Source organism: Nymphaea colorata, chromosome 6, assembly GCF_008831285.2.
Source record: "Nymphaea colorata isolate Beijing-Zhang1983 chromosome 6, ASM883128v2, whole genome shotgun sequence".
Classification (NCBI taxonomy): Eukaryota; Viridiplantae; Streptophyta; class Magnoliopsida; order Nymphaeales; family Nymphaeaceae; genus Nymphaea; species Nymphaea colorata.
Window position 1 is genome coordinate 3716324 of NC_045143.1, and position 13719 is coordinate 3730042.

At 38.5% G+C, this 13719-nt stretch overlaps 1 protein-coding gene across 1 annotated transcript; it reads left to right on the forward strand.

Annotated features, from left to right (window-relative positions):
• The first annotated feature begins 250 nt into the window (after positions 1–250).
• Positions 251–2684, forward strand: LOC116255847 (uncharacterized). Its single transcript, XM_031631920.2, has 6 exons — positions 251–437; positions 1170–1404; positions 1489–1544; positions 1770–1824; positions 2043–2123; positions 2212–2684. Exons 2-6 carry the CDS (start codon positions 1212–1214, stop codon positions 2445–2447), a joined length of 621 nt encoding a protein of 206 aa, XP_031487780.1. The 5' UTR covers positions 251–437; positions 1170–1211; the 3' UTR covers positions 2448–2684.
• Positions 2685–13719: the final 11035 nt, after the last annotated feature.

Here is a 13719-nt window from a genome sequence, read left to right on the forward strand (position 1 = left end):
TTATAAATCTGCTTAATTTTTAGAGCGAATTACAAACTGTTACATTTGACAAACGGGCCTAAATGGAACACCTGATGGATCTGAATGAACCTGAACATCAAGCCATGACAGTGGTTTGGCCGACGCTAATGACACTTGCTTGTCCAGTGTTTGGGTTGGAATGCACGTTCTTGTCCGGCTTATCCAGTGTTTGGGTGGGGCCGACCGCGGTAACGAAGAACACAAATATCACGTGTATTTGTGGCTTAAAGCCTTAACCCTAACGAGGAAACAAACCTCTGTTCTCCCGTCTCTGGACGTTTACGTGCGTAACGTAATCTGCCGCCATCTCTCTCCGCCCTTAACAGAGTCAGTCCTCCGACGCCCTACTGTGCCACGTTTCTCATTTGAAGTTCTTCGATCGGAGGCAGAATCCGAGCTCTCTCCCTCCTGCGCCTGTAACTCTCTCCCTCTACCTGGGTTTTACTTTTCTCGTTTTTGTTTATTGCTGGGTGTTCCGAGTTGTTTTGCGAACCTCTTGATGGATTCCGTATGTTTTCGTTGACACCCTTTTCTAGGGCGTGAATGTTTTGAATATATCTTCGTTCCAATGAAGACGGTTTTGGTTTGTCCCAGTCTCTTTCGTCTCAAAAATTGCAAACTCCATTGAAGTGTTCGTTTTGTGTTAAGTGGTTTTGATTGTGTTTCATCAGGACAACTGCATCTGTTCTGTTTTGAGAATCGATTTCGTAACTGATATCATATATGTTAAAATGTTGAGCTCATTAAGGTTCAGTTCGACAAATGGTAGTTGGGAGGAGAATTTATGAAATTGGTGGAATCACGGCCGGATTACCTTAATGGTGTCTGTTCGTGGGGAACGGTTGCTAGCTTTATAGTTTACGCATTTGATTTAGGGGTGAATTTCACCTCTCCGGATTTGCTCATAGACGTGGTTTGATAATTACCACCTCTCAGACCAAATCCAGTGTTTGGCAACTTCCTTTCTTTCAAATGTTTGATTCACTCCTTGACAACTTTCGTTTCGACATGCATATTGATTGCTTCTTGATCCCAAATCCCTCTGAAAAACCTAGCGTTACATGTTCCTCTCTTTCCCCTCCCTCTCTCCTCTTTCTGCTTCTGCCTCTGCCATTGCTTCTGAACCTTCCTCTTCTGGGACGTCTAAGGTGCAAGCAGAACTGCTGGAGGAGAGAGAAGAAAATAAACCAATGGCGGACGTACCCATCCCGGAGTCGGTTATGGAATCAGTTTACAGGACGCAGACCAATCTGGAGGAGCTCAGAACGAACATGACCCAGTTCTTGGCCACCTGTGACGTCGATGTTCTCGCGGAGCTAACCCCTCTCCAACGCGCCAATGCGTTTCTCACCCTCGCCAAAGCCATCAGCACCCTTGTTTCCTGTAATGATTTTTACCTCGTCTAGATTTTACGTTTTTTCCTGCTTTCCTTACGAGTCGTTTCCCCTTTCTTTCCTGAGTTTTCAGTGAATTTGAGGTGTAATGGCGTGAATCCGGAAGACCACCCTGTAAAATCAGAGCTCGTAAGTTTTTTCTCAGGTTCTTCTACGTGTTTTGGCGGGCGCCTTCTCTTGTTTTCGGGGATTGTACTCTACAATGCCATGCCTAAACTTATCCTGATTTTCTGGTTTTTCACAGTGAACAGATACTGGTTCTCATTCCTAATGTCAGAATTCATGGTTTATAAGCTCTTAGGTTCTTTTGTTGATGGCCTTAATTAGTTTATTTTCTTCTTTGGATGAGTCCAGGAAAGAGTGAGCCTCTACGAGGATAAACTGGAAAGACTTGTGGAATATAATAAAGGTAATTAGATCGCCTCTTGCTTGAATTACGGGTTGAATTTTGTATATAATAGTTGAATATAAAAAATTCTTATGATAAATTTGAAATTTCCATGAACTTATTGATCCTTTTGTCTAACATTGCTCCAAGGAATGCGGTATAAGGTTTTCATGGTACTTTTTTTTCGTAGTTTGACTTGTTTATATAGACTTCTTTACTTGGTTATATTAATCTTTTAGGACCATCACGCCCATCAACAACCATTAATCACCAAGCTGCAACTCGGGTTATTGGACACTCTTTACCTGATCTTACGCCAGGTAGCTTTCTGATATTCCTTGAACTTTATAAATTTTCTCATGCTCATGCTTTTTTGCAAGCGTGATAAATATATAATTCTTTAAACAGACCAAAAGCAGAGCTTACTCCAAATCAGTAGAGCCGATGGACATAAAAGTAGAACAGATGAAAACAGGAGGGCTCGTAAGAAGAGGAAGCATCATTCAACTGAAAAGCAGTCAATAAGAGCTGCCGCTCAAGAGTTTCTTGAGAAGGCGAAGAGAGAACTTCTTGGAGAGGAGCGTAGCTTTCAGGGACCTTTGCATGGTATAAGTTCCGATGATGAGGAGGGGAAAGAGAACTGATGATATTATGTAAGATGTTAATTTAAGGCTGGCGTCTCATCAAGGAAAGATACAGTCATTCCTTTGCTTGCAATCATCAAATTTTTTACAGCTTTGCCATTCAGTTATTCTTGCAAATTGATCATTTTTTGTTCTGTGCAAGTAGCAAATTTGACAGTACATATTGAAGAAAAATGCATTGTAATTGATATATGTTCTTATTATAGAAGTCACTGTCACCAGTAGTTTTAAGACCTATACCATGCCTTGAGCATTAACCTTAAATGTCAACTCAAACTGTGTACTTGTGGTTGGCATAGGGCATGAGCCATTTATCTTGTTCCTCAAAAAACTAGTAAATTACTTCTTGTGCTTGTATTTAGCCATAGTTCATTTCCTGCCCCCAGTTCAAAATTTATTTGGAAAATAGAAAATTCTCACTAGCAATATTCTAGTGAGACACCTTAAATATGGCACAAGCAAGACGGAGATGAATGGGATTTACGAGTTCACAGTGATCATTTTAAAAGCTTAAAATTAAATTACAATGACAATGCATTTCCTTTGTGGAACCATGTAGGCACTTGAATAAACCAAGAGTCATCTCCATAAAAGCATGATCACTCTCCCCCATGCCCTCAGTTACTGTATTCCATTCATACTTGCCCTCTCTCCCTTCAGACCTCAGAATCTTCTGAAGCCCCCGAAGTGTAGCTTCAGAAGAGCTTCATCTTGTTGCCGAAGCGTATGCCTTTTCCTGCACGTTGTCTTTCTTCCATACCAAATTCTTTCTCCATTTTTCATTTGTTTTCCTTTTTATGGTTTCATATAAAAGTTCAATGTTTGTACTTTATCTTCACCTCAAAAAAAGGCTGGCTTTTTAGTGTAAACATTATTCATTACTGCAGATTATCATTTGAGAATCCATGCGATGGATCCATCTGGTAGACTAGAAACTGCTTTTCCACGGTTGGTTATGGGATGTTACTGTTTGGATTTTTCATCATTTAGTTGTTCCAGTTGTTGGTGGTTGAGATTCTTTGATATAATCAAAAAGTACGAGGATCCTAGTTCTACTTGTTAATCATGAAGTTTCAATATCTAGTAGGTCTCGACAGATACGAAGAGAAGAGCTTTTATTCATAAGATTTGTTAAAATTGTCGGCTGTAGGCGATGATGCTATTCTTCCAGAATGCTAATCAGATATATAGATTTGGGTGGCTTGGTCAGGAAAAGAATGTGGGCTCGCTGCAGCTCAGTCAAATCAAACTGAAAACAGAATGAATCGCAATTCACAAATGGGGATTGGGAGCCAGAAATGGGTGCTGTGCTATTGATGTTGTGTGATGCCTGAAATTCTGAAGAATGACTTGCAATTCACAAATGGGCATTTGGAGCCCGAAATGGGTGCAGTGCTATTGATGCCATTTGATGCCTGAAATTCTGGCTCTGTTTCACAATTCATGTTCTTCCATCTCCTCTGCACTTGGCATCTATGGATATTTTACGTGGGGAGATCTTGGTAATTCTGGGGAACTATAAATGTACATGGTACGCTGGAGTTGGGAATGCTTTTAGCTGGAAACTCCCCCTGAATTTTCATATGCAATGGCTATACTTTCGAGCTGCTGCCAGGCCAATCTCAGCTCATGATTCAATTTGATGGAATCTATACTCGAAGAGAGCAAGATGATGTGAACGTGTGGTTTGTGTGTTAGGACTTGTGCGGCAGACTCTCCTGATCCTTGGTCTCGGATGAACATTTCTAATTCTAAATACTAGAAACCTTCTCGCTTATGTGATTACAGCATGCTTGTTCTACGTGACCTTTCAACTTTCATACTTACCACTAAAGTTCAAGGTGACAAATTCCAATGGAGCGTAGGAACCTTTGTAGTTGGAAAAAGCCTCTCTCTCTTCCCAGCTAGGAGCATGTACTAATTACCAGGTCTGTTCAAACGGTTATGTATCAAAGCATGTAAAATATATCAATGTCAAATAAATCACATTCCTAGCTAAATTTAATTGTATAAGAGAAGGTTATTATTGTGAATTTATCCAATTGTTTTCTGGGGGTCACAGCTTCTTCGTTGTACCAAATTGGAATTGCGAGGGCAATATTGAATACTGTGCTGAATCAGGACCCTTCACCACCGGAGAAAAATAAGGGGAATGGTAATTTCAGTGGCATGACACAATACATAAGTTGTGAACAGGGATGTCAAGGCAACGTGAGTACTGCTAGGGTCTCACTCACCAGTACTGCATCATCCCCTCTTGAGGACCTATTCTCTGTAGCTCAAAGGTCCTACTCAATGGCATGCCTTTCCCTGGAAGGAATGTGGAGGTTTCTTGAATGTGATTCCCATATATTCATTTTATCTCTTTCATGTCTCATCAAACAGAGGAGTATGATTTGCAACTGCATCCAGTCTTGACCATGTGATGAATTCTTATACACTTTTGTCATTTTGAATATGTGGCATGTCATTCTGAACTTTGGGCAAATTTTGCAGCATTGACATCCGCCTGTTCTATAAGTATTCAGAAATATGTCTTGCTGGTGTTTTCTCAAAGAGAAAACGAGCCTTTTGGCTCTAGTGATCTAATTAATAAATCACTTCTAAAACAGCCAAGAAAAGAACAGGTTGATGATAATGAGTTGATGTTTCTCTTCTCATATAAGACCTTACTCTGAATATTCTTCTACTGCCTGACCGTTTTACTAATGCTCGTTTCATGAAAACCATGGTTCAATTGCAAATATTATTCCTGGACTCCTTGGGAAACTATTGGGCAGCTAATTTATTTATAGCCAAAGTCGTAGAGCAGAGAAATCAAATGATTCATGCAGCCGAACTAACTGAATAGCAGCTTTTGTAAATGTTTCGTTGCCTGTTGCAACCTGCAACTCCATAGAAAAGTGTTTCGACTGAGTTACTGGAGGGTCCATATAATCCTATTGCAGGAAAGATGTATCAGATCGGCTGCAGACATGTCAGGCCATCTCGAAGGGACTTCTCTGGAACCCAAGAACTTGAACATGTGGTTGATGGCTTAATCGAGGCTGAAATTCACTGTTGCACTTGTTTACATAGATGGAGTTATGAGAACCTCAGAGAAAAACTTAAACCAGGACAAAAGATGTTTCTGCCTTTTTATTTTGTATAAAAAGGTTGCTGTCTTGATCATTTGAAGCTAGGTTCTTTCTGGTGATAATGAAGATGTTGCAGATGTTGCTCAACAAAAAGACAGGCCAGTGACAACATTTTATTTCTAGAAGAATTTTTCTCAATGCATCAAACAGATGGTTCTGCTTTAGATCTCTCACCTATGAACAAAAGCAGAACTACATTTCTCAATTGTTGGCCATGGATATCTAAACAACCCATTATTCTATGGAGATGAATGCTACAACCAGATAAGAAGTCGGGCTCCGGCAGGGCTGTTGGGTACCTGGACCATGCCGGCCCATACCTCTTAGTTGTTAAGTGGATCAAAATTCCGGGATATAATGCATGGCGCTTTGTCATTACACATTACTTGGCATACATGCATATTGTCGGTTAAGGCGATACCGCCACTTGAGGACACTTCGTGAACACAATAAATCAGTCTTGGACGTACTTGAAGAGCGTCATTAATTTTGTACGCGTCTCTTGTGATCTGGGTCGCTTTTCGTTTCACTTGTATCTTTTCCCTTTTGTACTTTTTCGAATTCAATTTTCCATTGAGTAAATACTTTTTTATTAACATAATCCATACTTCAATTCTCCCTCTCCCTCTCAAGTTAGGTCACATCATGCCAGTTCTCTCTCCCGTTCACTGCTGTTTCTCATGGATAAAATATTTCCGAAAGAGAGATCAAATTTGTCCTGCAAAAGGGGTCCACAGAAATACATCTTACAAGCCAAAGGCACCACAACAACCCTTGTCTGTTCTTTTATGCAGCCTTAATCTGATTCGTAGAACGCAAGGCAACTTTCAATGATCAATTTGATTCTATGCTGCACAAATTATAAGAGGTACCAAAAAATGAAAATGTTCTGAGTTTACAACGTTTGTTAAGGGCTATCTTCTTGAAAGAAAGTAGTAATATGCAGAAATATTTCAAGAGTTCTGTTAACCAGATGCCTATTAATGGTTGGCAACTCACTGCAGCTTGGTCTGCAAAAGGGGAAGAAACCATAATCACCTAATAGAGTCTGAAGATCGGTCATGATTGACGGCAACCCATGTTACAGTTGATAATTAGCGTAACTGGTTAAACTGGCGGACTGGTGAAAGTCCGGTTGTTAGTTTGTTTCATGTGGGTGCTACTCCTTTCGATTGTTTCTTAACAAATATTTTCTGCAGCAATAGAACTGTCAGCTAAGATTGCTGCTATACAATGACAAAAGTTTTTCTCAGAATCGGTATGCACCTTATTAAAGCCTAGTAAGTAAATTATAGGTCTGCAGAGGGATTCTATCCACAATGACACTACCCTATTAATGGCACAGTTCACAGATGCAACAATACCATTTATACTGAAAATTATCATAACTTTGTGGAAGGGATTGCTTTTAGTAAGAATTTTGGACCATCCTAGCCACTGCTTTTCTTCTTTAGATTTCTTGTGCAAGCATACCAGCCAGCTACCATAGAGCAAACTAGAGCAATCTATGATGTTGCCCTCTTCTTACCTGCTTGATACATTGATTTTCTTCATCTACCCTAGGGAGAAGGGATCCGGGTGGCCAAAGCTTCCAGTCATCTTCAAACCCTTTGAATCCTTCATTCCTTGGATGAGAATTTCACAGGGCATTGTTTGATAACAATTTTCCAAAGTCCCACCACGCCCCCTTCCACCCCACACATACCAAAAAAAAAAAAAAAGGGAAAAACCTCCTTGTCCATGGTTTCTCCTTCTTTAGCATTCAATGTAAACAAAGGAGAAAGTGTTTGTTTATGGCCATCATGTTTCGTCGAAGTCAAGAACACCATAACCAATGTTCCATAAATCTGTTTTATTTGTTGGGGCAGATTCCCAGGATAGTAACAATGTATTGTTGTTGTTGCGATCAACATGGGCGAAGGCAAGAGGGGACAAACAAAAGCCCTGCCCCCTGCTAATAAAAAAAAGAAAAGAAAAATTTACATATAAATTTAAAAAAAATTCATTTATCCTACATAAAAATTTTGAAAAACGATATTTGAACCCTTGTCAAAATTTTGAAACTATAATTCGGTCTCATTCATTCTGGCTCCGCTCCTACCAATTAGCACCTAAGTATCTGCATATCCTCAAACATTGGTAGGATAGAAATGAGTTTATTTCCTGTTGGATCAGACCCATATTTTTTTCTTATAATTGCAATCACACTTCATAAAAGACTGCCAAACAACGGTACAAAGTAAACACCAGTTGAACAAAAAAAAAAAAAAACTATAGATCTTTGGGTTTTCAAAGTGCTTAAAGTTGTGTTTGTTTGAACACGGATCTGAGATCCTCAGAGTTCATGGATTTAAGATCATACCCCATGAAAGTCAATACAGAGAAGAACACCACAGTGGGAATCAAAACACTACCCCAAGAGAACTTGCAATCCTTCATAGATTTAATGCATTCCGCTGTTCCCATCACTTTCTGTAACAATTGTGTACCATGATTGGTACTTGTCCCGATTTAGCTGGCAAAATTTTGTTGAGGACCATGTTCATTGAACAAAAAGAAGAGACATAGAGGGAGAGCAGTTCATGCACGATGCAAAAGGCAAAGTTTGTTGATGTTGAATTCGTGAATGAATTCATTAGTCGTTCAATGTCTGTTTTCAATTACTCAGGGTGCAGGTTCTACTACTTTTCAACTTGTGCATCGATGACTCTCTTTTACAGTACAAAAGTTGACGCTTGGCGCCCCGTTCTTTGCACCAACCCCCTTAAAAGATATTTCCATATCAATTTACTAAGTGTTTTTTTTTTTTCTAAAGAGCATTTCATGGTCCTGCCCAATTGCCTCAGGCATTTGGAAAATATATTGAAATATATGCTCGCTTCTTGTCTTATATTAATGGATGAGAACCTTATGGTTTCATGATGTGAATAAAACAACAGCACAATTCATGGGCCCTACTATTCGTTTTCAGTAACAGACAAGAACCGTCCCATCGACTAAATCTATTCGCGGAGAACACAAAGGCCTTCGCTATCGAGGATTGCACGTTTTGGGAGCGTTTGAATGGTGGAGGAAAACTATTCTTCATGCCCCTCATTCAAACACGAAATGGTGAACAACCATGAAGCGGGAGCCTGAAATCATAAGGCTGCCTTCCAAGATTATTTGAGATCAGCAGACCCCTATATTGGATCCCAGATCCACTATTTTTCAATGTAGAAGAGACTTGGAAACCCTGAAATCCTTAGGGTGTTTTTGATTGTCTCAAATTTGAGCTACTAAAGCTGATCTAAGATCCATTTTATGTGAGACCCATATCATAAACAAACAATGAATTATACTACTATGTAAAAAAAGAGGATTTGAGATCTTCAGTTTGTCGCCAAAACTTTAGATTTGATATTGGATAGGGTGGTGGTGGGGGTGTCTTGACTTTAAATCTGCAGATCTCTGACATTCCCAATAATCTCAAATCCGAGGCTCGGAAAACCCCTTAATGGTTCTCTCGATGTAGATCTCAGATCAGGCTGGATTCTATCAAATACCAGTCATTTTAAATTGCCAAAATTATGGACGTGTTTTAGAAGTTTTTGTTGACATACACTAGTAACTAAAACAAAAAATCAAACGTTTTCGAAAATTCCATGTATTTAGTATTCGAAAATATTGTCAGGGGAAGAGCCAAGGAGCCATGGCCCTAGGAATTATTTTGAAAAAAAGTAGTTGGCCCCATAAAAAATTTTAGAAATTTTATTAAGTATCTCACTAATTAAAAAAAAAACTTACCAATTATTTGTGGCAAGTGACGGAGTTGTTCTAATATTAAAAAAAATACATATAAGGGATTATATGTATAGTGCAGATATGAGGAGTAGAGTTTACTGATAGTTTAAAAGAGATTGGATTCGAAAATTAGATGACTAAGCCTCAATATGAAATTTATCTTTTTTTGGCTGGATTTTGCGTGTAGACAAGTTCAAGTTCTTTCTTCTTGGAGGTTTTGTGATGTCGCTGGCGGTTGCTAAAACAAACTCACTATTTTTCGAAACAAAAATCAAGAAGTGTGCGGATTTCAAGGAACTTCCTCAAGGAGGTGTTTGTTTGCATTCCTGAGGATTTCAAATCCAGTGATATAAGGTTCGAGGATCTTAAATGGGATGCTATCAAACACGCCCCAATGGATTCAAGTTAAATTTGACATGCCTTAACATAATAGCATGGAAGGAAATAGACAATAATAATCATATACATACTCCCTAATTTCTAGGATCACATCTTTAGTTTGATTCCTGTGGATAATATTCTTATGATCTGCAAATAGTAATATGCATGATACTCAAGTGGAATGGTGTATCATAAAACTATCTAGGTTCCAAAACAGCCTGAACTCTGAGGCGGAGAAAGAATAAATGGTTTTTGCATTCTATGCTGAAATAATTGTGCATCGAAAGTCAAGTCAGACTTGAATATAGTGCAATAGAAAATGACAATATCTTCGAATAGAAACTGGCCATTTTGCAGCCCTAAGATTAGCATATACGGCTCAACCCTGTCACAAAACGGCCAATTATGACATTGCACAAATAGTTTCAAGATGCCAATGTGTTGGTACATGTTATCTGGTCCGGACACTCCCGGAGAAGACTTTCAGGTCAAACTTTGTTCTTTTTCTATTCGGACCAGTCCTTGTCCGGACCCTATGAAAGTGATCAAATCACGTGAACATGTGGATCCAATATAATCTACATCGACTTCATCAATAATCAGATCATGAAGACTTTTGCAGATCCATCACTATCAGGAACTCGATTCTTTAACATATGGTTTATAATGGTCCAACAAGCGCGTGAAAATAAATTAACACCCTTTAAACCCGTGAATGTTAACCATGTGAAATGACTATATTATACCAGAAATCCGGGCTGGTTAGAAAATTATAGATGTCTGACCTAAGAGGAGGTGCCTTATATGCACAGTACATAAAACTCATCACATTCCAGTTTTAAACTGTCATCGTCACAGTCTATCTATGATGTCTTCATTTTTGCTGTTATCTGTGCAGTAAGATGAAATACTCCTCTTGCTTACAGGTGAACAAAAGAAGGATGAATCATCCTATCGACCCTATTCTCTTAAACCTAGAATATGAGCTTGAGATCCAATAAAGACTTTTCGCCAATATTAGATATAAATATCAGGTGCTATGTTAGTTGAATTTGAATTGATTTTTTAAAAAAATAGCACTGCAATTCAAATCCAAATCTGAATCCAGTTAGATGGTTCGATTAAATGGAACTTTGCAGAGGGTGGATCTGACCTTAGGTACTGTTTGCATTGCGAACTAGAACAGTAAGTACACTACAACAAAAGGCCCCAACGCCGATGGTGGGTAGTCCGTCGAGACAGGTAAATGATGATTGCCGACGGTCAATATGCCGTCGATAATTCATTTCCCGACGGCTAAGGCCGGTTGTTGCTGACGGCCAGGACCATCGGAGAAAACTTAAAAATGTTGTGGTATTTATCATGATCCAAGAAATGTTATGCATGCGTCACCTGCATTAATGTTTCATGTCGTAAATTTTTAAAAATATGGTTTGGTTCCTTCATGTTTCAATGGATCTACGTTAATGGCCGGGTGCCGCCTTGACTTCCTGCTCCGGTGACCTCATTCTCTTGACAACCAGGTTCACTAAGGGCGTGTTTGATACTCAAAAGAACTTTTCTCAAATGTTATTTTCAAAGAAACAAGAAATACTTGTCCCAGCTATTCAACCGGTGGAAAAATTAGTTGACACATTTAATCATTTCAGAAATTCATCTGCACTGTTTTTGCCAAAAGTATTTCAATCCAAAGAATTAACTTCGTTGAAGAAGGCTCCCCAGAAACCTTTTTACAGTGAACATCAAATGCCGGAAAAGTGATTTACCGGCCGGCGAGGGTTCTTGTTGATCGTGAAGGAGACGGAATGTAGAGAATGGAAGGCCAAAGTGAGGACATGAAATAGATGTGATAGATTGAAGACAATGCGTGAAGGAGACATGAACAGCTCATGGGATATTGGGCAAAACTTGCGTGCAACAGATTGTCAGTAGTCAGTTGGAAAGTTGTAGTTGATCGGAGAACGTCTCTCATTTTAGTATCCAACCAACCTTTTTTTGTAGTGATGGATGGTAAGGTGGTTTATTACTTCAAAAACATATATATATATATATATATATATAAATTAAAGTAAAACTACAATTATATATATAAATTGAATAATGACTTTAACTATTTAAAACCACCTAACTCATTCATCGAGACCATCTGATCTATTATAATGAACAGTTGATAAGAAAAATGTACATATTTACGTTAAGTCGATCCGCTTACACCATCCATGCTTGTGTGGGCAGGAAATGTGTCTTACTTTGAATTTTATTGGTTCAAATTTGAACAATTTTATTTGAAATATCTATGGTTGGTTTCCATAAAAAAATTAAAATACCTAGATGCTTACAGTATTAACTGATTTATATCAGCTAAAATGCCGTGTGTCAATGAGCAAAATGATATAATAAACACATATACGTTAGAAACCTATATTTGAAGTCTAACTAGGGTGCGGCGTCAGACCTCAGATTCGAGGTCACCGAACGTATTAAATGTGCATCGATAAAAGGGATTAAGGTTGGGATGGATGACTGCATTAATGTCTCAGTAATATGAATTTTAAACCTACATTATATATTAAACACTATGAATTGAAGGTCGGATTTAGAGAGATTGATAAACAACTAGAAATGCCACTATTTTTTAATTTAAAAATGAGAAATTATTAAAAAAGTTTAATTTGAACTTATTAAATACGAATAATTCTTATTTTAGAAAATAATTTATCGTATTAGGAACACTATTATATCAATAATATTTGGGGACGTAACAGCTTAAAAATGAACGCTAGAACCAACATTCATGAATAGAGTGACGCAGCCAAGGGAGCCGGCAGTTCCTCTGCCAAAAGAAAACACAATTTTACCGTTTAAGGGTGCATGGTCCCCGCCACACACACACATTTTCTGTTTATACAAGAAGCTGAGCCACATGTGGACAGTTGCCCACACCAACACTTCAATATTTATTTATTTTTATATTAACATTTTCATATAATTGTTCGGTATATACATAGTGTCCGTTTGGATATATGATTCTCTGAATGAGTGCCCCTCTAGGCTCCGCCAGTGGTTTATACAATTATTACAAAAAGCAAAATCATAAAGAGACTACCAAAATAATTGTAAATGAATTCTTTACTTTGGTGACTTCGCTTTAGAAATTAATGACTTTTATTATAATGTGCCAAATTTTAAGACTTAAAATTTACGGTCTCACCTACTTACAAAAAATAAAATCTAAAACATCATTTTTTATCAAATTTAAACGATCCAAAAGAGTGATGGCGGAGATTCGTTGACATCCAACGACCCTCTTATCTCCCAATGATCAGTTCAGGATGCCGGAAATGTTAAGAAAATACGGCCCGATAGAAGTTGCAGAAAGCAATCAATGGCATGGAGTTGGGTGAGGGCAAAGACGGGGGCAGACGACACCAACTTTAGAGCAATCATCAAAATAGTGATTGAGCGGAAAAAACTGTAAAACTACAGAAGCCCAGAAGCCATTGCATGAATTAACGTGCAGAGAGAGAGAGAGAGAGTGGAGATGGGGGAAGAAGGAGGAACGGTCTAATTAGTCTTTATAATGACATCTTTAATGTTTAGCTCAACATTCTTCAATACGTTATCTTTCAAGGATCTTCCCTTCTTCATGGTAAGTAGACTTGCGTCCATTTGTGTGCATGCAACCCGCCACTGTATGCGTGCACCGGCGGTCGAGCGGGAGCGGGTGAAGGCGAGGTGCATGTTTGCTGTGGGTGAAGACTGAAGACAGAAATAAAGAAAGAGAGAAAGACTCATGTCAAGAGCAACACGTGATCTCTTCCTTTTATTCCTGTTCACAGATGTAGACACATGGATTTTGGCGTTGACATACAGATAAATCATTATAATATTATTCGTAAACTTTTTTTTCAGACACTAAAGCAAGAAAAAACTCGCATCTTTGAAAATATTTTCTGCAAACGATTGACTTC

What these genes read in the sequence shown, in the direction of transcription:
- LOC116255847 (XM_031631920.2), top strand. Translation starts at nt 1,212, where the DNA reads ATGGCGGACGTACCCATCCCGGAGTCGGTTATGGAATCAGTTTACAGG. An exon ending in ACCCTGTAAAATCAGAGCTC is followed by an intron (nt 1,545 to 1,769) that starts GTAAGTTTTTTC and finishes GGATGAGTCCAG; the next exon opens with GAAAGAGTGAGCCTCTACGA. An exon ending in TTTACCTGATCTTACGCCAG is followed by an intron (nt 2,124 to 2,211) that starts GTAGCTTTCTGA and finishes TTCTTTAAACAG; the next exon opens with ACCAAAAGCAGAGCTTACTC.